The sequence below is a fragment of the Ciconia boyciana genome, chromosome 2, assembly GCF_034638445.1.
Source record: "Ciconia boyciana chromosome 2, ASM3463844v1, whole genome shotgun sequence".
NCBI lineage: Eukaryota > Metazoa > Chordata > Aves > Ciconiiformes > Ciconiidae > Ciconia > Ciconia boyciana.
Window position 1 is genome coordinate 50748885 of NC_132935.1, and position 24604 is coordinate 50773488.

A 24604-nucleotide genomic window follows, 5' to 3' on the forward strand; every position below is an offset into this window, starting at 1 on the left:
TGGTTTTTTTCAACTTTAAAGTTAGTTAAAAGAAAATGAGTATGACTTAAATTAAATACGTTGTATTATTGCCCCTTATGAAAACTGAAATCTAAAGATTTTTTTTCCTTAACCTTAAAAAAAAAAAAGTGACATTTAAACCAGTGGTTTCCTATAGACTTTTGTGTCAGAGTAAGTGTTGGTTCTCAAGTATGTATCCCAAAAGAAATCCACTGTCAGTGCGGTGGTAAAGTGGCCTATAAGCATAGTGTTTGTTTTTATGCCTACTGGACAATAAACTAGTTTCCTCAAGCTACTTGAAATACTCCTTGTAAACTAAAGTGTCCAGATCAATTTCTCATTCGCATCTTATTAAAACTCACTGAGGAAGTTGGGAAAACATGTTTTTGATCACAGCGCTGTATAAACTAGTCATCTACTCCATTAATCTTTAAGCTACTTCATAAAATTCCTGAGAAGAACCCCGGTGGGCTCCTGCTTTCGAAGACAGCTTCATCCCACCCGGGATGCCAAGCAGAGAGAGAGCAGCTCTGCTGCGGGATGGGAGGGCACGCGGGAGGTTCACGGGGTCTAGAGGAGAGGAGACAGTTGGAGAGTCTTGTTTTTTCCCATGTTTATCTGACTCACAGTTTCCTAGTGCAATACTAGGAATGTTGAATTATTTCCATGAGTAGCTGTCTGCATCCAACATGACTTGTGTATGCCAGTCTATTCTGTATGTTACTGCCTGTTTTTTTTTGTTGTGTAGTCAGTTCATATTATATATGACAACCTTAAATGCCTCAGTGGTGTGCTTGGTCAAAACACATTTTTTTTTTTTTTTTTCCCCTAAGGAAACAAATGTAGGGTCACAGCTCTGAGAAGTCAGGAATTTCTCGTCGGTTCTGGTAGTAGATGGCTGGCTGCTAGCTTTCAGCAACCCATTCTTGAGAAGAAGTTAAGCTGCTATCATACTGTACTCCACACTTTCATAAATATATTTTAAACTTCTATACAGGCTCTTTTCAGATCTCTCTTCTATCAAGTTTCTGCCTATGCATCTTAATGAGTAGGAGACCTCAGATCAGTATTTACAGCATCTGCTTCCGTGCTTTATACGTGCAGCTGTATCAAGATACATGGTTATGCACTTTATAAGAAACTTATTCAAGGAGAAGCGTTCATCTGATCAGCAGTATCTACTGGTTGGCAATGGTAGGGGGATGCTTTGAGCACTGTTATAAAAGCAGTACTATTCTGTTTTGGAGGCGCTGTCAAATAAATATGCTGGTTTTGTTGTGACTTGAAAAAGGTTTGTGTTTTACTGTGGAAAAAAGTATATAAGAAGTGGCTGCAAACATAAAGCCTCCCTGGAGTGAGAAGCATGCCACCTGCGTGCCAGTGGAGAGTAAGAAGTTGTGCTTCAAGAGAGAGGAGATGGCAGTGTTGGAGATGGTGTACCAGCTGATTAAAGGCTATAAGGAGACAGGCTACATGGCTGAGAAAGCTGGTAAGAGAAGTTAATCTGGTTGCACCAGCACTCTAGCCCAAAAGAGGGTGGGTGAAGAAAGTCCTCATCTGTAGTGACAAAGTCGTTAGCTGTTTTTAAAGCGGGGGGGGGGTTTGTGACTTATGTGAAAATTAGTGGTCTCAGTCAGATCCTAGTGAACAAGTATCCTCACAGCGGAGGAGGCCACCAGAACTGGCGCTAATTGTCGCTCCTGTTGGCAGCCTGAGTGGTGTGGAGGGAAGAGCTGCCCTCGCCCCAGAGGTGAGCTCCTGACCGTCAGGACCAGGACGGGCTGACGGCCGTGCGGGAAAGCTTGCTCTGCTGGTGCAAGATCGTCTGCTGGGCTGTGAATGCGATGTTATCTAAAAGTAGCAGACTCCTGTACCGATTAAAGTGGAAAAACAAGACTAATGGTCAAATTCCTACTCTCCGTGTTTTTCACTAATCATGAAAAATAGCAGTTTGCTTCTCCATCCTCCTGTCTTTACTGTCATCTTCATATAACTGTGCTGACTTTTACTGATGGCTTCTTGTGTCTAATCATTTCTTAATGAAGCAGGCTAGTATATTTTACTTTATCCTGCATGGGCTTCTTTTTGTCACTCATTCTTGTTTCCCTCTACTCCATTTCCACTCCAGGCAAAAATTATTTCCAGCTGAGAGGGGCTGGATGCGTGTCATTCCAGAGCAGTTGTAAATGACCCTTCTGCTTGTAAAAAGCAGAACATATTTCCCCTCGGTGCACACCCCCTTTTCTCACCTAGAATGCATGCAAGAAAGGTCATATGGGGCCAGACCCGAGGGGTGTCTGTCCCCGTACTCCATCCCCAGAGCGGTGGCCAAGAGCAGATGTCTGTAGAAGAGAATAGGAATGGGCAAGTAGGTGATGCTTTTCATGTGGGTCTTATAAAGATGTTTGCCAGGTCCCCCTCTGAGGTGTAAGTGACATGGCAGAAGGACGTAAATCATTAAAAAGCAGATATTACCACAATCATATTGGGTCTGTGGGATGAACAGACTCTTTGCATTTTCCTGTCAAACTGTTTTGATAGGAATGTTGATTACAGACAAGGTAAACTTGTTTGTACTTTATTCATTAATAACAAACTATAAACTGCCCTGCCTCCCCTCCCCACAGGCAAGGCACTTGAGGAGATGCCAGGCAATTAAAGTACTTAAGACAGTAATTACAGTCAAATATACAACAAAAATAAAATCGCTGCACATGATTTTTTTTATGCTTGGTTTTGTTCTCTGCATTTATTAAACCACAATTCTTGCCTCACGATTGAACAGGAGTCTCTCAATTGGTGATACCAAAGTGCGCGACAAGTTTGCTTTAGTTCAGCTGAGTATTCAGTGACCTCTTTGAAGGTCTCACTATTGAACTCTTCGCAGCTCTGAAACTCCTACTCTTTAGGTGCATCTTAGTCAGTATATAGAGCTGGCGCACCTCGGAGTCCTAGCACTGATCGGTAGGGAGGTGATACCAATGGTCTCTTGAAACTTTTCCTTTCTTGCTTTCCTTGCTAGTTTTCTTATTGTACAGGGAGTAGCATATCTCTGGTTACTGTGATACTTAGGAGGGGAAGACCAAAATAGGCTGTTGTTCAGTTCATAATCCATACTTGGCTTCAAATATTTAAATTTAGCTGATGCATTTTAACCTTCAGAAATAAGTGTCTGCAAACTTGACTTGTTGTGAACCTATTTAATGAGCTAGCGTCCTGCAGTATAAACTTGCGTGTATGTCAGCTCAACCTATTTTTAAGTTAAATTCTTAGTGACTTCCATATTCCAGATAAAGTACACTTTAAAAAGACAGAAGCTTAGCCGTAATGAGATCCAGCTGGTGTGCGTAAACCTTTCACATCACATTACATAATTAAGTTGGTAAGTAACGTATGGGGAAAAGTTCTTGTTGCTTATTCTTTTGTACTGGAGTTTTACAAGGCTATATAAATACTGTAAGTATTTAATGGGGGAAATGCAGGATTAAAAGCAAACAGCAGATGATGTATGGTACAAAAATGTCATAAACCAAATGTGTAATATTACCCTTTTGGTTTTTAATATTAAATGACTGAAACTTGACAGTGTTCTGAATGTCACCTACGTTAAAATAGCTCTCATAAGAACAATTTCCAATTGATTGGTTTGATTAACGTGACTAGTTTAAAGGTAGATCACTTTATGCTGGACGATATCAGAGTGTGGATTGCTTCTGAGTAATGTTTTGACCGGTCTTTTTATTCAGTAAAATCTACATTGCTGTGGTATTCAAAGCAGGGTGCAGGCTCACGGACTCCTTACCATAACTTAACAACCTGTTCTCCTTTTAACAAACTGTAATTACAGAAACATAAACTACATCTTCATTTATTTCGACGGTAGAGCATGGGAGAGGAATGTGGGAAGGCATTCTTTGTGCCACCATCAATTTAGTTGCCTACCTTGCAGTTGTTTCATAAACATCCTGGAAAGCTCCTGAAAATACCGACTGTGGAATGTGCCAAAAATGGTTAAAATGCAAGACTTCGTCCTCTGAGAGGCAAGCCCTGGCAAATCTTAGCTTGATGTTACTGCCCTCGGCTGCCCTCCTCCTTTGTGGAAGGCTTTTGCTCCCTTGCAGAGTCAGCAAAAGGTACCGTGTGCCTGCACTTCAGCAGCTACAGCAAACCTTGGTCAAGGGATTATTATTTTTTGGGTGCTGTCATCGTCACCAGCAATTCGAGTTGCCATGTTTAGTCTGTGAACTGGAACACGGGAGGCGTGGGCATACTGTCTGTTTTGCCAGCTCTGCTACAGGGGTGGTAGCCTTGGGGAGAGGAGTGGTTAAAAAAAGAGCAGTCCTAAATTGCATAGCTGTTTGCTGCATGATGGGGAGTCTGAGCCCTCAGCTATCCTCATTTAAAAAGAATGGTCAGGCAGGTATCATAGCGTATTTAAAGTTTAGGCTGTTCTTCTTGTGAAGAGTGTAATTTACAATAATTGCCGCTTTTAATAATGAACCAATCTATTTGAGATGTCTCAATGCCCGCTAAACAGTTAAAATGACAACTTAATTTCAGGATGTGCTGTTACCGATGTAGGTATATTGACCTCGAGCTGTTCAGGGGGGGATATTGTGGGGTGATTTCCATAGCAAAGGTATATTACACTTAGGCTTCCTTCTACAGAATGGAAATCAAATTTTGAACTAGAAATAAACTTTCACTTGCCTGAGAATTACTCAACGAGAGGTGAAAGGAACATTCAGAATGTAAGTGAATAACAAATATCTTTTGGTTTTGTGGGTTTGTAAGTTCCCATAAATCAGTCAGCAAGTTCCCAGTCGTGACAACCACGTCCCATGATCTGACATTGCAGCCACCGCAAAACTCTAGTGAAGGGTGCAATCAACCCGTAATAAGAGTGGCAAGTCAAATGAGTAGCATTAAAAAAACAGGGTGCTGTCTTGCAGACTTCTGACTTAACTTTTTGCAGGCTGTCGGTACACTGACAGGCTCTTTAAATCGCCTTCCCTTTCCTCTGTGGGCCCTCACCTTGCCCTTTGCTACTTGCCAAAGCAGGAAGCGAAAATCCATTATGGGACTTTGTAGGGGGAAAATGGGCTGAAGACCTTTAATGGCTTGTTCATAAGGATTTGACATGGCTCAGTATTTTGTGACCCTTGTTTTTAAGGAAACGCTTGTCTTAATGAGCATTTATTGTAAAATATGGAAAAGAAATAGGTTAAAAGTCAAAGTAGTGATGATGAGTGATTCTCTGTTTTTCTCTTGCTGCTCCGGGGGACCGAGGTCCCCACTGCTCCTGGTGAAGCCATCGAGAGGAACGAGGCCACACTACCGGGTGACTGGCCCATCTCAGGGTTTCCAGCAAGGCTGAGCTCTGGACATGCAGTCCGGTGCCACCCAAATGTCCCAGATTAAAAAACAAGGATAGGAAGCAGTGCTGCTCAGCAGCCTTGGATTGCTTGGCAGGGCTGCGCTTCTCGACAGCTTCTTGTTGCATACAGGACTTGCGAATGGCCAGCGGACCTGCCAAAGCGGTGGGAGCAGTGGTTGTAGGTGCTGATGGGGATGTCTGCAAGTGCCCAACGCCTTGTGCGCTCCTGCTGTGTGGAGCAGCCTTGCTGGGAGTGAGGTGTGAGCTCGCTTCAGCCTTGGAGCGGCCAGTTCCAGTGCTCTGCCGGACTTTATCCAAATGCTGGCCTGAACCAACCCTGCTTGGCCTGCGATTCGGTGGGATCACGGCGCAGCGGGAATAAGAGGCACTTTGTTCTCCATCGTAGATACACTGCGATTAAACTCTATAGTCATGAGGCTAGATTTACTGCTGTGGTCTCGCTGTTTTGCATTTCACAACAGCACAAACGCCGAGAGAGCGAGCGAATTTGATCCGTGTTTCCTAAGGATTGTGAAATTCTCCTCCTGTATAAATTCACTGGCTGAATTTTAAGCATGATTTATAAAAGGAGCCTTTCCTCATATAGTAAACATGATTTCCCTTTCTTTAGGGCTGTAAGACAAATGTTCTTAGTCTGCAAGGTAACTTTTTCAGTGTGCTATCCTTAACATGGTTTTGGCTCATCTTTCCTGCTGCACACTTACTGAGGCTATTTAACTGAGATGCAAAAGAAAAATACTGTTTCTTCAGCATTTGCACCTAACATTGGCTTACAAGAAACATAGATCAAGAAAGGCATTTGTTTTGCCCTGTTCAGAAGCTTTCTAAAAATCCTCTGAAGTGTGCTGTGGTTCTTATTTTTGGTCCGTTTCCTCAGTCTGCCATTGCAAGTAGACTTTCTCTGGCTAATCTGCTGCCTGAAATACTCTTTGTTCAGGAAAGCAAGTCTCTTTCTGTTGTAATCAGGGCTAGGAATTCAGCTGCAGGGTCACTCTTGGTGCTGTAGAGTTCACTGACCACGTTTTGCTTCTGGCAGTCCTAGCTTTGGCCCCTTTACACAGATCGATGCCAGGCTAACCTCATTTATTGCTACTACTGAATCAAAACTCTGCTTCTCCTATTTAATTTAGCTCAAAATAGATGTAATGCAAACAAGCGTCAGCATGGCAAAAGAGCCAGAAGAAGGAAAAGAAGGAAAAAAGGCACTCAGGGTTTTTCTGAATTAAAGGTACCAAATGGTGCCAGGCTTCAGATGTGAGGAATTGGTTTGCACTGTATCATTAGACCCTTTATAAAAATCAGTTGTCATCATCGATTCTAATTTGCACGTGAGTATTAGAGTTTATCTGGTTGTCTTCAGTTCCCTTTCTGTGTTTAAAACCATTTCTAATGTAAATGCTACTGCTTAAGATCAGCCATGTGTTCGGATTTCTTCTGGGTTTCATCGTCCCGGGGATGAATCTCCTGGTTCGCTTCGTTTTGCCCCCACTAGGTGAACCTCCATCCTTATTGCTAGATGCCTTCCACCAGTTTCCACAGCTTCAGCCTCCTAGAAGCTTCCAGACTCGCTCATGGTCAAGTGAAGTTGCTGTTGGCAGGGGTGTATTATTCTCAGTGAAGCTATTCAGTGCTGAGCACTTCCTAAGGCTCGTCACTGTGAGATGGGTTAAGAGGTTTTGTTAAAGCAAGTGTGTGGCAGGTAAGAGTCCTGCTATCAAAGGCTATCAAACCCTGTGACTGCAATATAATTTTTTTCTGTATCTGTGGCACACCTCAATATGAGAAAATGTCGGGATCCTCAGGACCTTACTTGAAGTTTAGATGACGGGACCTTTATGGTGTTGGTTGGCATCCAGCCACTGTTCCTGGACAGGGCTGGAGTTACAAATTCCACTCGCCACGCCTCATTCCACACTGCTTGTCAAATATGTGGAATAAGGCACACTCATACCCTCACCCGTTGTTGCCTTGGATTGAAGCTCTGTTCGCTGTGCAAGGCAGCGGGGGTGGAAATCATGAGGTTTAGTGTTTCTGCTGAAAAACAAAACAATCTCACTATGCATCCTTCCACTCCACCCCCTCTTCCCAAACTAATCCCCTTCAGTTCTTCAACTCCAGGGTGGTGTTCAGCAGAAATCAGGTGCTCAGTTGAGTGTGTCTGTAATGGGACGGAAGATGGCTGCCATGAGACAAATCCATAATTTAGGAATTGTTGGTGAAGTTAATTTCTGCTACCCTCTACTAGACGATCACCACAAGACCCCTGAAAGCTTTCCTGTTCGTTTCAAATGCTCTTTTATTTCTCGCATTACAATTCATCTGTTCCTGAAGGCAAGCTTTTTGAGTATTTGTTCCAGAGGGGAGACCAAAGCCTGTCAGATGTTTTTGGTTTTTTGATTTCACCACCCTTCTCCACACTCTTACTGATTAAATGCCTCCTCCTCCTTCTGCCTGCCCTTTTCTTTTTCTTGCAGGGCTTTGTTGTTCCAACGGGGGGTGCTTCAGTTTCCCACTCCCAAGACATGCTTTGTGTCTCTGTTGCCTCCTTACCTTGCCTTTTGCAGGAACAGTGGTGCTTCATTCTCTCTTGCTTTCCTCCCCTTCCATGCTGGGGAGGGAGCTGATGGTTTCCTGCACTGCTCCTCTGGGCAGGAGACAAGCATCAATTAAGATACAAGCTGTAAGGCCTTCCTGATGTTTCCCTCCAACTTACCTGGTACCAGGTAAAATCCTTTGCAGATGTTATCTCCCAGACTTTATCTGGAATTGGTCTTTCAAAGACTCAGGATGTGTCGTTGTGTGCGACTGTCCCTTTATCTGCTCCTTTGCCTGTCAAGTCCTCCTCTTGTGATGGTTTCTTCCATTTTTCAGGTCTTTATTGGAATGTAGTGGGTTTTCTGCATGTGATTTTTAAAATTATTATTTCATTGTAGTTGGTGGTTGTCTACCTGGCACCTTCTCTTACTTTTGATACTCAAACTGCTCTTTTAAAGATTTTTAATTTTTTTTAGATACTTCCAGATCTTATAGTCTTGATCTTTCTTTAAAGTTGTTTTTTCTCTATTGCAGAAGCCAGGTGTAGTTCAGAGTTGTTAGTTTGTCCCTATAGAGGATGTTTCCCCTTATTGGCATGGTCTTACTGGTTATTATCCCTCAAGATATTCAGTGGGTTTGTTTTCTCTAGCTTTAGTTAGATGAAGTCATCCCCCCTATCCCAACAAAAGATTTCTTCAGGTATTATTTTGAATGAGGATAACTTCACATAAAGCTTACTGCCTCATCGGTGGTTAAATGAGCCTAGCTGAGCCTCTTGTCAAGGGCCAGCTTCAAGAGCCCTGTTACAGAACAACTTACCAAAAGAGAAATTTCATACCTAAATGCTTACCCCATGGTGGTTGGTCCAGCTGTGGCAAGTGGCAGTGTGTGTCCTGGGTTGTCTCACTTAACTTCTATATGTTTTAAAAATAAAATAACTGTGTACTTTGTTTAGCTTTCATTTTCTTGGTGAAGCTGCTGGTTGCCTTTTTAATTTCAAGCTGTCCCTCAGAATAATCTAATGATGTGATTCTTCTCTGGTGTTGGCTTCTGTGTCATAACACAGCTATATGTACTATCAGTTTATGTTAATGTGTCTTTATTTCTCGCTTTTCAATTTTATTGAAATGTGGTGTACATTGGAGGCAATAAAAGCCAATAGCTAGAGAAAGTGAGATAGGCATTTCTTGTTGATTGACAGGCATAGTCTTTTCTGCTTCTTTAAACATTTTCAGGTCCTTTTGTTGTCCAAGCACTGGTGCTTTGCGTGTTAGTAATGACCAAAGAAGCACAAACGCAGACTTAGAAGCAGGCCATGCCACCCAAAGAAATGTATATTGTATAAGATTTCATCCACTGTTCTAAGGTTACGTGTGCAGTCTGTTGTGTGTCGGGTCAAGTAAAAGCCTTTTAATATAAAACTAAGAGTTTGCTGAGCTAGTTAGCAGAGGTCATTGTGTCTACACCTAGATAATGGATTGCTGCTTCATGAGGTTGGTGGTGGCAATGATGGCTTCTGTTAGCATACAGCACATGGTTGTACAGATTTGGTGTTAATCTACCCTTGTGGGCTAAAATTAGCTGCCAAATATGAGCTACAATGACTACTTGGAGAAATCCCTACAGGCCTGAAAACAATAATAATCAAAATTGTATTTCTTAGCCTTGGATCCTAAAGTATCTTTTACACATAATGGAATTAAATGAACCAAATCTAAAATATGCTTTGTTCATATGCCATATGGTCGTTGCCTTGCCAAGCACTCTTCTTGCCTTCCAGAGCAGACTCCTGTGTTCTCCTTTCCTCAAATCCTGCCCTTCACGCTAACCAAAGAAATTGCTGCTTGACCCCATAGTCATATGCCTACCATTCCTTTTCTCCCTTCGTCCCTAAATGTTTTCTCAGCATCTAAGAAAATATCAAACACCAGAAAAGCGGTAAACGGAACTAAAAAAACTGTCATGCGTGACTGCGTTGAAGAGGCCTTTTGAATTTAACCATGGCTGTACTTACCTTAATTCAGGACTTCGGCCCCTTCCTACCAGCCACCAAAAAGCCTTCCTACTCCTCTGGGGGATTTAAGATCCACAGATGGTCTGATTTTAGTATGGGGAAGGGGTAGGGAAGTATCTGGGTCATTGATGGTTTGCGGTTTGGGTCCCATGTGCCGGGTGCATAGCCCATTTTGGGAGCTCTGGGGAGACCCCGGTTGTTGCGTGCCGCCTCGTATATGTATTTTTAGCAGGGGCCTGTTTCCTGTCCCCGCACTGGGAGCACCTGTGTCGTGTCATGCCGCCTGTCCCAAGGTGTTAAGTAACCCATGTGCGTTTTGAAATAGCTAATGATAATATGATTTCTCTCGTGATAGTGTTTTGGACTTTTTTCATTCTCCTGCTTGTTATGAAATCTGTAGGCTGATAATTTTAATGGGAGTTACGAGAGGAGAGGAGAAACTCCTAGCCAGCCCTGGAAATGCATGGGATCGTGGTGGAGCTGAGTAAACGCTCCCTCTTGCAGTCCATCTTAACAAGGACTTCTAAAAAGCCTGTCATTTCAGTAAGTTCAGCTTTTACCCTTCCTCGCACTGTCCTCCCTCTTGGCAGTCTCTGTCCTCTGGTGGGGTTTCCGGAGATGATCATTTGTGAGAGATAGGGTTGCTGCTTTGCTAAGTTCAGTTCCAGAGACCTGCTGGGAGGGGAGGTGGATGGGAGAGAGGAGGAGAACCCAGCAACGACCCAGGGCTCCTAAAAGTCGGTCTTTTTTGCCCATAATGTTGCATTGCGTTGATGCTAGAGTGAGGGATGTATAATTTAAGATTACAGTTTCACACCGTATTCCTAACTCTCTACCAGCCTGAACTGTAACTGTCAAAATTGCAGTTCTGTTTACATCTTTGTCGTAAATTAGATAATTATGAATGTATGGCTTTAAAGCCCTTTTGTGCCTTTTTTTTCCTGCAGTTAGGTTATAGATGAAGCTATCTGGTTTATTGTCTAGTCTCGTAATTACTAAGTGGACGCAATGTCTTCAAAATTATGATTCAGTCAGAATATTTTATTATTGGTTGCTGCAAGAAACATCTGGAGAGTGCTTAGAGCTCTTGTGTTGTTACAGCATTTCAAAGACACAGTTTTATTGGATCCTTATAATTTGTCCCTTTCCTTTTGCCTCTTCATATGGCAGGAAGAGCTAATAGCGGCTTTTTAATAGAGGTGACTCCAGATAGAAAATTCTTCAGGTAGTTGTGAAGGTGGATTTTTTTGTTGTTTGCATGTTCAATCTGAAGTAGATAATGCTCTGTTGGATATGTCCAAAAACATATCTTCTCTAGATGGGTCAGTATGATCTCTTTCTGCTCCTAGGCAAATTAATAAACCAAATTTAAAAAGTGCAAAGGAAAGCAGGCGGCTGGCTGATTCAAAGGGAGAGGCTATGTTTTTCATCACCACCCTTTCAAAGCCTCTCTGAATCAAAAGAACCATTGGATTGCGAAGGCAAGACCTATGCCACACCAGAAGCTCCCAGTTCAGCAATTTTCCCAGGGTAAAATTATAACTCGTGTTTCCTCAGCACAGGCTGTAACTGGCAGTGTTCCTTCTACTTCTAAGGGTGAAATTGCTGGGGGGGGAACAGACATCTAATGTGCCTCTGGAAGTTTTACAATGGGTGTTAGCCTCCCTTTGTGGAAAGGTAGATGTTCTTCTGGAACATACCCAAGGGCAGGTGCTATTCAAACTGGAGTGTAAATTAACTTCAAATAAGGCAGTATGGGCTTATTTTTGTTCAGTTTGAGAGTCAAATTTAAAGAAGGAAAACCAATTTCTCAAATTCTGACAGTTCATGACCATCTTCCAGTTATCCCACTGCAGTCTGCATTTTTATGGGTCTTTAAAATCTTCAGATATGACTGCAATTCAAGATGTTAATCTTTATTCATGTACTACTGATAGGATCTTAACTCACAAACAAAACAGATTTTAGCAATGCTTGTTTTTTGGTGTTGCTTCTCACCAGAAGATTATTGGACAAATTGCAAACTCGGTCCGAGAAGAATGTAACCAGTTGGTTTCTTTCCCACTCAAATTTTGACACCATCTTTAAGGATTTGTTTAACTTTGCATTCAAATGTACCAGCGTGGTTCTGCCAAACAGAAGTCTTTCCCTTTTAAACCCAGGAGGGACTGTGTGTTGTTTTTTTTTTCTTGTCCTTTTCTTATGTAAAGACTCTTACAAAATATGTGCAGAGTGCCTGCTAGAAGTGGATAAAAGGCAACACTTGAGTGAGAAGTCTGACCAAAAATTACATTATTAATGTATCTCAACCTATGAGGCGTCCGCCTGGGAACAGTTGGAGGATGGATTCCAGTGTTCAGAGCTCCCCTGTCCCTGCCCGTGTCCATTCCTGATCCGAACCCCACACACATGCGTGGGCTGGGGGTGGCTGTTGCGTGCCGGTCCTCGCTGGTGCAGGAGATGAGCTGGGAGATCCTCCATCCCTCACGGAGGTGGCAGGAGCTGTTCGGTGCTCTGTGCTGGGCTATTCCCAGTGACCGGGGAGAGCTGCCCCAGAGTACGTAGGTATGTCATCTGCAAAGGCCATACCTCCTGCAGCAGGGATGAAGTGGTCCAAGGGGTTTGGATTGATGCTGCTGCTCCTCGCCAGAATGAATGAAGCCTTGTACGGAGGAGAACTGGTTGGTCGTCTCTGTCCTTTGCCAAAAGGTGAAACTCCCTTTGCGTGCTTGCTTTCCTGTGAGGTACAGGTAAATTCACGTTGTCTCTGCTACCTGAGGTTTGATAGAGGTAAGAGAAGAAAAGCGACCTATTTTCCAGGTTTAAAGGAAAGTAAATGAAACTGTCCTCGGGGCAGCAGAAGCAAAGACTTTTGTCTTTGCTGTAGTGTTGTGGGCAGGGCTTACAGGCTGCTAAAGGCTCTTCAGACCTGGCAGCCTCTTTCCCAGGGACTGCTCATCTTTTTAATAGCATTTCCTTTTTTTTAAAAAAAGTGTCCACAATGACTGCAGCCTTTCTCTGCTGCGACTGAGGGATCTGTTGGTACTTACTGGCTTGTAATAGTTTCTGCAGTATCTGGCAGGATCCCCCTTTTGCCTGTGAGAATAAAGAAGGCTGAGTGAAGGTCACTGAGGTGCCTCGCTATGCACCCTGTGAAATATTTTGAGCTGGGCACGTCTAGTTAGAGGAGGCTCAGGCTGGGGAATTAGGCTTCCTTTGGGTCACTCCTAAATCAATTTTATTGCTAGTTTGAGTAGAAGCCGGTGCAGAACAGACAAGCTCCTGGTGGAGCAAGTGGCCTGAAATGCCAGGTATCCAGTCCGCCCCTATCATAGGACGCCATTAGAAGCGGCACAGCAGGTCTGTTGACCTTTGGTCCGACGTCCTCCTGCATCTAAACACTGCGTCTTCCAGCATGGTTAGGGGATGTTTTTGCCTGCTGCATCCTGGGGTAGACACCCTGTGATTATACAGTGTTGGGTGGGCAGTGGTGTGCTGTGCAGTAATTGAGAGCAGCTTTCAAATCCGGTTTTGCTTGTAAATTAAATGGCCGCTTCTACTGAGCAAGAATCGAATCAGCAGCACGTCTGAAGACCGTAGAAGTCATCTGCTTCCATTATGAAAGCCAAAGCGGCTCGTGGAAGTGTGTGTGTTTGGGGGGTAGTGAATCTGGGCTGGACCCCCAAGTTATCTGTGGATTTTTATTTTTTTTTTTCTAATAGTGCAATGGGTTGGATATATGCCCAAGATCCTGCTTGCGTTATGGGCTTAAGTCAAGTCCTGTGTCAGCCGCATTTACCACTTGCTTGACCAAAGCATAGAGGGTGTGCACAGCAAGAAACGGGTAGGCAGTGCAGAAGAACAGGGGTTTACTTGCAGGGCCTGAATGTAATAAATGAAAACATTTGGGCTGGCCTCAGCACTGCTTACCCAAACACGCAAGGGGCTGAGTTAGTCTCCATAAAGAGTACAAATTTATAGAATATCTTGAGGGAGGTATTAAACTTTTGTCTGCAGTTTCAAGGCTTAGGGGAATCTTCAGAGAAGTTTATAAGCACTTGAGAAGATACATCCTGTCTCTGTAAACTTGACCTTTTCCAGATTTTGGCCTCGCCTTTACTGCTGTACTGGTATAAGCACAGGTCCTCATTTGACTCCTGCCCTTATCCCGAAATCCTTTTTCTCCAGTTAGAGATTTTTCTTAAACTCTCATTGGCCAGTTTCTGATGAAGGTGTGGTGAGAGCTGTTCTGCTGAAGTTAGTTGTGTGCTGCAGACTCGGCTACTGGGTGCTGGGGTTCTCAAAGTGTCTTCAAGCTCTTGTCCAAGGGCATTTTAAACTGTCATGCCTCTCCAGGTAGGCAGCTCTCTCTGTCCAGCACAGATACCTCGGTTCCCTCAGCCCCTTGCCTTGCATTTGCTTCTCTGCACCTGTGGCATTTATTCTAGGTCCTGATCAGCTCTGATGAAATCCCTGCAAGGCTCGTTTTACCAAGGAAACGCAACCACAGTCTCTCCAGCACTTGCAGCAATGAGCAGGTGTACGTGCTCAGCAGCGCCAGCATCTCGAGGAGGAGGAGGCTGTGAGCAGCCAGCGTGTGGGATGTGGAGCAAGGGACCCCCGTCTCGAGGGTCCGGATCGGTGCTCCACCCTGGGGCCAGTGCCTTTGGAACAAGGAGGATGTAGCAGTTAAAATTGTTCTGACAGGTAAGTGCTCCAATCACCGCTGCTGTAGCCACTCTGGTGTGACAAGAGGTCCATCATTGCCTCTGTAGGCTTGATCTGTATTTGGGCTATTGCAGGATACAGAAGAGAGCCTAACGCGGTTCCTGGCACCTCCAGGAAAGGGTTTCATCCAAGGCTTTGTCTCATGATGGCCTATACCTTACACCCTGGCTCTGATGGACTCCTCTGGGTATCTCTGTCCTCTCTCTGGCAGCCTGGTAGCATCCTCCAGCTTCCTAACATGCATTGCTGCATGTATTTCTGCAAATATTACTGAGTGCTGCAAACATGGCACTGGTGGTGGGAGAAGTGAGCAGCTGCTTGGTATCACAGTAGGTCTTCTGCTGTGCTTGGGTGCTTCAGCATCTCAGGAAAACCTTCCTAAATTCTCAAGCTCTCCATTGTATTTGACTGTCTTGTATGGGATAATTTGACCCTCTGTCACATGTTGACAGACATTCAGGATTTAAAATGAGGCTTTTCCTCCAGAGGTCTAAAATAATAATTCTGGTACTACCGCTGAGTCTCAGGGGACCTGGTATCTCTGCTTACTGTGGCACTAAATTGCAGCTGATAGTGTTCTGGGCCTGTTTCTCATATAGGACTCAAACACAATTGTTTTGGAGTTTTGCTTTATAAACATAATTTGTAATGTTCAGAGTCGGCAATCCTAAAGCTCGCAGCTGCAAGGGAAAGAGCAGTCGGATTATATTGATGAAAGGCAAAACATGACAGTGCAATTGGCATAGTTTTGCTGGGGGAAATGATGCACTGTTTCTTTGTTTTGCAGACCCAGTGGCACCAGTACAGCCCAACCATCTCCTCAGAGAGCTACTGGCCATCAGCATAAGGGTGAAGAAGCAGAAAGGGCACGGGTGTGCTCACGTGTAAAGACTTTTTGCCAAAGATCTGGATATCTTCTTTGTGCTTCTGCACTTTTCAGAGCGAAGGTGAAGAGAAGGCACTGCAATGGCATGCACATGCCTTAAGAGACCGAAATGCAGCTTGCACGCTCTGCACTGTGCACGTGGTCATCTTTGACCACCTTGCAGGGCTCTGTCTGAGGGCCCAGCATAACCTGGTGTCATCTGTGGATGCAGCGTACCGTGGCCATAGCCAGATAATGCAGTGTGAGGACATCGCCAGCCCACAGAGGTGCCCAGCCTGGGGCTTTCCCTTACTAGCAGGACGAGCATCTGGGCTTCCTGGACACGTAGCTCTGTATCTTTGCCTGCTTGCTACACCTTCCACAAGTGCTGTTTGTACTGTACTGATATTGTTTACATGGAATAAATGCTTTCTCCAGCCTCTTTGTTGTGGCGACTGTTTTTGCTGAATTGAAAAAAAGTGGGGGGTACTTGTTTATGCATTGTGGTGAGACATGATCATGATTTTTTTTTTTTAATATTTAATGAAATTTTTGTTCTGAAAAAGTACATCCTCAAAATGGGGACACTTGTGTGGGAGCTGAATCTGAGAGTAGTCCTAATGTTCCTGGTTTGGATGAGGGATGTGAACTGGGCTTTCCCACATCCTACAAGCACCCCTAAGCATCAGCCTACTGTTTATTTCGGAGTCGGGTGCATAGCTGTCCATGACGCTTGAGTGATTTCTGCTTTGTATTGAAGGAAAAGGGATTTGTCTCCAACTTTTGAAGTTTGTTCACTGTTTGGATTCATTCCCCGTACAGTGGGATGTATGCGTTCAGAGGAGACTCTTCTGCTGGAGGTGGCTGATGTGGGTGTGCTGACTGCTGTTGCCAGCTGTTCCTGGGCACCCAAGCTTTTGTGAGGAGAAACATCTGTCTCATGGCTTTCTGCTGCAAAAAAAAGATAATGAATGCAGACAGATTTGATGCTTTAGAATAAACTACTGCATGATTATCTTTTCTTATGTCCAGACCAGATGAGACAAGCTTGTCCTCACCTTCCCCAAAAAATCCAAGAGAGTTTGAAATATGTAACTCTGAGTTTTGCAGCAGTGATAATTGCTTGGGCTGTGACAGGGAGCATCTGATAATTTTAGAATTTGATACAAAGGCTAAAGCTACAGTATATTTAGTAGCACATATACACTCCTGCTTGAGCTGGGCTGGCTCACAGGGAAGATGTTGGCTATAATAACCCTAGCCAGCAATGCCTTAACCTGCAACCTAAAATGATTCCCACAGTTCACTGAATCAAGTAGATGTTTTGTACTTGAATGTCGGTCCTCCTGTGAGTGAGCTCGGGCTGTCTTGTAGTGGCATGGTTTTTTTCAAGGTTTCTGGCTTAAGAAGGGGATTGGAATTACTTTACTCAAGACCACAGAGTGTAAATAACACTTCTGAAACCACTGCTAATCATAGCAGTCTAACTTGAGTGAATATTTTGAGGGGAGGAGGAAGCCTCTGGTCTCTTTGATTTTTGTACACTTAGCAGCATGTTGTAATAACTCACGTTCTTCAGATATCTTGTATTTCTTCCACTTGCTACCAGAAGGTTGACATGGTTCCTGTGTTGCTCTTTGGTAGACCAGTTGCATGGGTGCACATCTCAGCCCTACAGCTACTGTGTTTTTTCAACCCAGATGTAAAGGCTTATTCTTTAACTATATTCTTTGAATGGATTTGGGGAAAAGGTGGTATAGAAGAAAAAGGCACGGAGGAGAAGAGATCTGAAAGCTCTCCTCCATGATCCTCAATCCCCTTTGGTAGAAAGACTTCTAAATCCTAAGGATTTTTGTAAATCCCAGGGAGGAGGAGTTCAGGCAGGGCTGCTTTTGCTTCTGTTGAGCCTACGGGAGGGCTTGCCTACGGCAGAAAATGAGAAGCAGGTTCAGATATACTCAAAAGACCTGGGCCTACCAACTGCTTGTTGTTGAAAGACTCCTTCAAATATCAGCAAGAAAGTGGAGGAGCCCCAAACTGCTCTAATAGAGCAGTGTTTTTGTATGTTGAACAAAAACTGAGTTGTTTTACGTGAGCTGAATGCTTTTAACCTGCCAGCACATAGATTTTTAGAACTTTTGAGTATGTAGTTTCAGTAATAAATTCATTCTGATTGGACATCAGAACTCATTATTTTGAAAAGTTGTTGGAAAAAAATCTTTGCGTACTAATAATGATAAATGTTTTACGGGGTATTTCAAGTATTTTGGTCCACAGGAAGCATTGTAAAACCTGGGATTTCCTGTTCTTATTTAATTTTTTGTAGGGTAAATATTAAAATGTTTGAGAAGAAAAGGTACCAAGTGAAAAACAGACTGTTGCCAGATCAGGATGGCCGCTGCCCATCCTGCCTGCGCAGGCTCTAGCTGTGCTTTGTGTCCCACTCGTGAATAGTTGGTGTGGTTCCCGAGGCAGCCGACAACCTCTGTGATCTCCCGTGTGGAACAGCCATGGCTGAGCTATAAACCCTTCCTGGGTGCAGGTCTCTCCTGCCTGACACCAAGCATACCACAGAAGTCTTCTGAAGAGCTTTTTGATCCTTTTTGTCGTCAGCTGTTCTAGATAGCTTGCTGGATGCCATTGAGTTTAGTTTCTACAACTCCCTTCTCTCCTCCTGTAATTGTTTCTAAGGAATTATATTTGTAATCACTTTAGGTAGTAGAAGCTTATAAATTTACCAGCAGTGCCTTGTTCTAACCGCTTTTTACCTAAGTTTGTTCACTTCCATGCTTGCAACAATCCAATGCAAGCAGTGTATTTCTTCAGAGAGGCTTTGCCCCCGTGTTATCCTTTCCATAGCTGAACCAATACAGCTATTTAACTAATGCAGTGATTTAACTCTGATCTGTTAAACAAATGTCAGTGGTCTTAATGCCGTAACCCACTGGGGGGTGATCTTCTGTGCTGTGGCTGTGCTAGTGGGTTGTGCCACATAAAAGAAACTGTTTTTTAAGCACCCAGTTCTCTGAATCCCGTTTCTGCTTTAATTTCTCTGGGGCAACTGCAGTAGAAATACTACTGCCTAATTTCAAAGTGGTCTCTAAAACAGTAGTGAACTGGTTTTATCCAGGGAAATGTGCTTTGTGAGCTAAGGCTGGAGCAAGGCTATCAGTATTGTATTTAATATCTAAACACTGAGCAGATGGGCGTTGTTTCTTGAGGCACAATAAATGCAGGTAACTTGAAGGGTGAATGTTGAAAAGGGGGAGGGTGAAATAAGAGAGCAAAAGGGTTTATTATAAAGCGGTTTTATTTCTTGGGAGTTTTAGTAGGTAAACTGTGTAAATGGCAGCTTGGTTACATTTTGGTTTTGGAAACTGGTTCCCTTTTCTTATGGGTTTTTTTGGTTGTGGGTTTTTTTTTTTTTTTCCCTTGTAAAATGCCCACAATCCTTCGACCTATCTCCCATCCTGGTAGTGGTGTTTATACTACACATTCTTCTACCGTTTCATGCAGCCGGCGCTATCGCAGCTATGCTGAATGAGGTCCCAGCCTAACTACAATATTAACCCTGCAAATCTGTTCATTTTCTCCCGAGCAGCCCCAGGCAGGGTATACAGGAGAATGTGTCCAATTGAAAAACTATTACAGACTCGGTGGTGCTGCAGTGTGCTAAATTGCAACAGGGCTGTGTTTTTCTGCTAGAGAGGATCCTGCTAGGGGAGGTGGTGGTGTCTGTCTCGTACAAGTTACTGAATTTGTTTTTCATTGTAGTCTCAGCCTTGGTTGATGATTTTTTTTTTTAAAACTGTTTGTCTGATTTTAAGCACTGAAATGTGTTCCCTTCCTCACACCTGCTGCTTTCCTCCTGCTAATCATCCAACATGTGCCTTCTCCCCCCCCCCCCCCCCAGTTTGTATCACTCCTTGCCTTCTTACTTTCACCTTTCCAGTTGTTGGTTTTAATTTTTTCTTCATTATTTTACTGAATATCATACTGCAGATCAGTAGCATCTTGGGTGGTGGTTGTACCACATGGCATTTATAGCAGACATTAGTTTTGCATAGCGTGTGTACCTTATTTTGTCTGGACTTGTCTTCATTGTGCTGCAGGCACCTCCTCAAGCAATTGTAGTGATTAAGCATGGTATTTCTGCAGATTTATATTAACTTCTGCTTATAAAGAAACAGAAGAAAACCCAACCCTCCCCCCAACATCTAAACTAGATGTTTTTCTTCATCCCCTTCATTTTTATCACTATTTGACCTAAGCTTGCTTTTGCGTATGAAAGAAAATTAGTTAAGTGCCTTGTGGTTTATAGATGCCTTTTGTTACGTGTTACTTGGATTTATTGTGCAACACTGGCCTGTAAATCATTTCAGTTAAACATTTACCTGGCTTGTGTTGCCTTTATGGTTTGAATCTTTTAACAGCCGTGAAAAACGGAGAAACGATGTTTTCGGCGGCAAAGGGCTTTGCTAGTCCAAATACCCTGTAACTCTCTCTCACGGCTGTGCTCTGCCTCTGCAAGGCTTGCTGCCTGGCTCTGTGGAGATGTTTACAAGGAATCCATTACCTTTCACGGCTGAAAGACGTGTCGAAAGAACAAAGAGAGTTTTGTGATGAGGTGTATCTAACTTCTTGCTGCTTTGCTTACCTTTTAAATGTAAAACTTAGTAATTTGCAAGGGCTTTCAGTTCTCAAGGCATCCCTATAAGATTCCACCCCGTACGGAGCTTTCCTTCAGTCGCAAGCGGGGTTGTCTCAAAACCGCTCTCGAATGCATTTCTATTTTAATCCCCAACTTTGAACGCAGCCTGCCTTCCTGGCTCCAGCAAAGCGCCCTGCCCTGCCCTGCCCCACCCGCCGCGCGCGCAGGCTGTGTCTGCTCTTTGCTGGCGTTACATCTCTTCCTTTGTGACTAAAAGTTGGTTTCATCAGCAGGGCATCGGCTCCCGCTCCGCTCTCGGAGCTCGCCTGCCTCGGGAAGTCGCTCAGACCTGCAGCCTATGCGGGGCACGCGGGGGCATCTGTCGCCATACGTATAACTTTTAAATGGAAAATGTCTTTCTCAAAGGCTGTCGATGTCCAGTGGTCTGCAGTCCATGAGCAGTTGACTAGTCCAGGTGTTTCTGCTTCTGTTTCCGTGCTATGTGAATTGGGAATTCGAGAGAAGAGTGTGCAGGATGGAGGAGTTGAGGGTTTGTATTTCTGTTCTGACTGTACGGCAGTGACGGAGGGCTTGGGAAGGAACAGAAAGTCTACCTGGGGTCATCATCTTAATTAAGGAAAATAGTAATTGTTCTTGGTCTTTCTGTCTGCAGCTCTTTCTTTCAGAGCCTTTGTCAGCTCTTAAATACGAGAATGAGCTTTTTTTTTTTTTTTGGTATGGGTTATCTGTCACGAGCAGGATTCAGGAAGAACTTGTTTTATCAAACATGATTTCTACTTTGTGGGTTTTATCACTGCGTTTTGCCCCACTTATTTAAAACGTAGCCAGTTAAGACTCTTACAGCTGGATTGATTTTAAAACCTGCCAAATATTTGTCTGTGCTTTAATAAGATGAAAATCATAAGCTGAGACTATGAGACAGTGCTATTGACTCGAGACTGTGGGTTTCTGTGAGGTTTTTAAGGAGTTCGTTAACCCAGGTCTATCTCTTCACAGGACAGTCGGCCCAATATGTCAAGACCTCTCATCACTAGATCCCCTGCATCTCCATTGAACAATCAAGGCATCCCCACTCCAGCACAGCTCACAAAATCCAACGCACCAGTTCACATTGATGTGGGTGGGCACATGTATACCAGCAGCTTGGCCACGCTTACAAAATATCCCGATTCCAGGTAACTTTAAAAAGCTTGTTCTGCATGTCTTTGGCAACTCCTTTTCTTCCATTTCATGCTTGGACGTCCTGGGGCTGTCTTAGAATGATAAATTTAGTTTCTTTTGTTCCAAAATTAAATTAGGTTTCTTTGTTCGTAGGAGGTTAGAGACTGACTTTTCTTTCCCTGCTCCACTGTTTCAGACAAATGGCATGGCTGCAAATCCCTATGTGTATGTACTAAAACAAAGTCGATGGTAAAGAGCACTTACTTTCTACCTCCTAGAATTCTGGTTTTATGCCAGGGCACCCGTTCTGTGGTTTATTACATTCAAAAACTGTAGTGATACTGCATTTAAGTTCAAAGGTGGGGGTGTTTGGGTATTTGTTTTGTTTCTTTTGGAGCAGTAACCGCTCTCCTATAATATCAATGTGTAATCTCGGATGTGTCACTTGAGGTAAGGGCGAGGTTGTATGTAACAAAATATAGGACAGCATTAACTGAATACTTTTTATAGAATCTTAGGACTTTTCAAATAATTAGACTCTTAACTCTCATGTGCCTTCTAAATGAAACATTTGTGACTCCGGTAACTTACTGGTATTAAGCAGTTATAAAACTTCTGCATGCATGAGCAAGTGGTGTACGTAGAGTCGATGAAATAAGAGTGCAGCTGTAAGAAAACAACAGTGCATTGAGCACTGTGTGTGGATATTACATGGTGGTGGTGGCAGATAAACACTGTAGTGATACTGTAATTCTGAGAGTTGGTTATCGGTTAGCAGGTGTTGATTGTGTCCACAGTATTAGTCCATACCTTGCCATTCACTGCCCAATCCTGCTCTAGAGGGAAAGTGATGTTACCTTCGTGGTCTTTCCAGCATTTGAGGGGGGAGTTTTTGAGTTTCTCGATCCCGCAACTCTGACTTGCCTTTCCAAAGGGTACAAGGCGCACTTCATGGGATGTGATTTTGTTCTAAGCATGGGTTTCACTGGTACTACTGCCTCTGCAGCGTCGCCTACTTAGTTTTAGGTGGGACTGGAGTAGCGATTCTGACACTAGGAGCTGACAGTGCTACAGGAGGAGAACAGTAAATAAAGGCGTATGAAAGAGAAACAGCTGGGCACATGGCCTTTCTTATGACAGCCTCCTCAAGGAAAGCCAGGCGGAGGGAAGTAGTAGAAGCCATGCCAAAGCACAAGCCTGCCAGAAGAGATTGAAGCAGTGTCTGGAAAAACTTGAACTGTTCTTCGAAAACCAAATCTATTGTTTTGGGGAACTTTTTTTGGGACCTGCTTGTGTTCAGCTACTAGGAGTTGTGATTACTGAGTGGTTTTCTCAGTAGTTGGATAGTGATGGTGTCTGAAATTGTTGTGTGTGCAGTATGAGAGGCTTTTGCTATTAATACATGCAGCTTCTGTTTCCTTGTCAAGTTCACTGGGACAGCATATTACTTTTTTAAGTGAAGAAACACTAAAATATCTTTCATAAGTGTGTATGGTGGCAGTGGAATTAAAGCTTAATGTATTCTGCGTTCAATTGAGCCATTGTAGCACTTGAAAGTGGAAGCTATGCCTGTAGTATCAAAGTCAGTTTAATAAATTAAACATTTTAAAGCTCTTCAAACATAATTTAAAGAAAACCCAAATTGTGAGTTATAGTCATTCTGTTTCAAGTCGTTCTGACATGCGCTTGTGTTTCACTTCTGACAGTAAGTGTCTTTTGAACCCCTTGATGAGTGAATATTTCCAGCGTAACTATTAGAACCTGGAATTCCCAGCCACTTCCAGAACTTGAGATTTTTTTTTTTTTAACATTAGCAGCTTCAAAAGAGCAATTACTAAACTCGTTTGGATGTCAAGACAATGGCATGAAGCAATAAGCTGGCAATCATGATATAGTAGTTCGGGTTTTGTCTGTGAGATTTTTACCTTAACGTTTTTTTCCAAGGGGGGTGTGCGTGTGTATGTATATATATGGTGAGTGCTGGGTACAAATTATCCAGTAATATTTGGACCTTAATACAAATTGTTCCCTGGAGCCTGACCCGATCAGTCTATATCTACAGTCTAACTTTCTTAGTGTCAGTTAATCCAAGGTTTTGGTCAACATTGCTTGTATGTTTTCTTTTTCTACCAATATGACGTGTGAGAATGAGAGCAAAACTAAGGTAGGGTCTCATAGATACCTTTGGGTGAGTTGAAGCCTCCTGAAGGCTTAGTGTCATATGAAGTATTGTCTGTGAAAAATAAGGTCTTGATTATCTTGCCTGAAAGAGCACTGCTCCAGGGATGAGTCAAGGCATAGGTTGCAGGCTCCAGCATCTAACAGGTTGAGACATGAAAGTCATTAGGCTTCTGACTCGTATTACATGTAGTCTAAGGGCCAGAAGCCTAAGATGAATCTTTCATCTGTGGGCCAGGTACCAGAGTCATCTTTCTTTGCGAGATTGAAAGGGTGATATCCAAACCAGCAGCTTTGGAGTCACTGTGACCTGCTGGTGTGAAGGAGACCTGTCCTGATAGAGCAGTCTCTGCTTTGGAGCAAGTGTATTCTTTCTTCTCCTTTTGGGTTCAGTAGCATCTCATCTTGTGCCTCTACTTTCTCCTTCTTAGACAGTAGAGTAGGAATTGGAAAGTGTATTTTAAAAAAGGGTTCCTTAAATGATATCAGGTAAAGACTTGTAGCTCGCAGGGATCATTTTCCATAATTCTTTTGTTAGATCCCCCAAACTGGTTTGTGACTTGACATGTAAAATGTCTACTGAACAGTATCCATTCATTCCTCCAAAGAAAGCCAGGTGAGACTATAAAAGCACCTTGCTACTGATGCTGAGTCCCTGCCCTTGGCTATGGGAAGACCATTGAGGGCTTCTCTCAAATGCCCTTGTGACTGAAGAACCCAAGGAATCAGAGCCTATCTGTGCTTTGGCCAAAGGCTGACACAGTGAAGCAATCCAATAGATAAGCAGCTTATCTAATAGATGGTTTGAATTGAATAATCCTAGAATTTTACATTCTGAAGCTGAAGTAATGCTAAAAAAACCAACCCAAAATTCATTGAAAAACCCAGCAGTATAGAATTCAAAGGACCCCAGTTATAATCTAGACCAGGGAGAACCTGCTCTTTTTCACAAGGAAGATCCCATATGATTATTTTATCTCATCAACAGGCTTCAGGTTCTCCTAAGCCACCAGTGAGACCATGCCTCAGATATGATCTCATGCAGCTAAATAA

At 43.3% G+C, this 24604-nt stretch overlaps 1 protein-coding gene across 4 annotated transcripts in view; it reads left to right on the forward strand.

Moving 5' to 3' along the window:
- KCTD1 (potassium channel tetramerization domain containing 1) overlaps positions 1-24604 on the forward strand; it is a 105481-nt gene that overhangs the window by 46989 nt on the left and 33888 nt on the right. For 3 of the 4 annotated variants that reach the window (XM_072852587.1, XM_072852584.1, XM_072852583.1), the window contains exon 2: positions 21209-21387. In XM_072852587.1, the coding sequence (XP_072708688.1) occupies positions 21209-21387 (179 nt within the window). Of the gene's footprint in view, positions 1-20617; positions 20742-21208; positions 21388-24604 lie in introns of those variants that run through there. The other variant, XM_072852585.1, reaches the window with a different exon arrangement.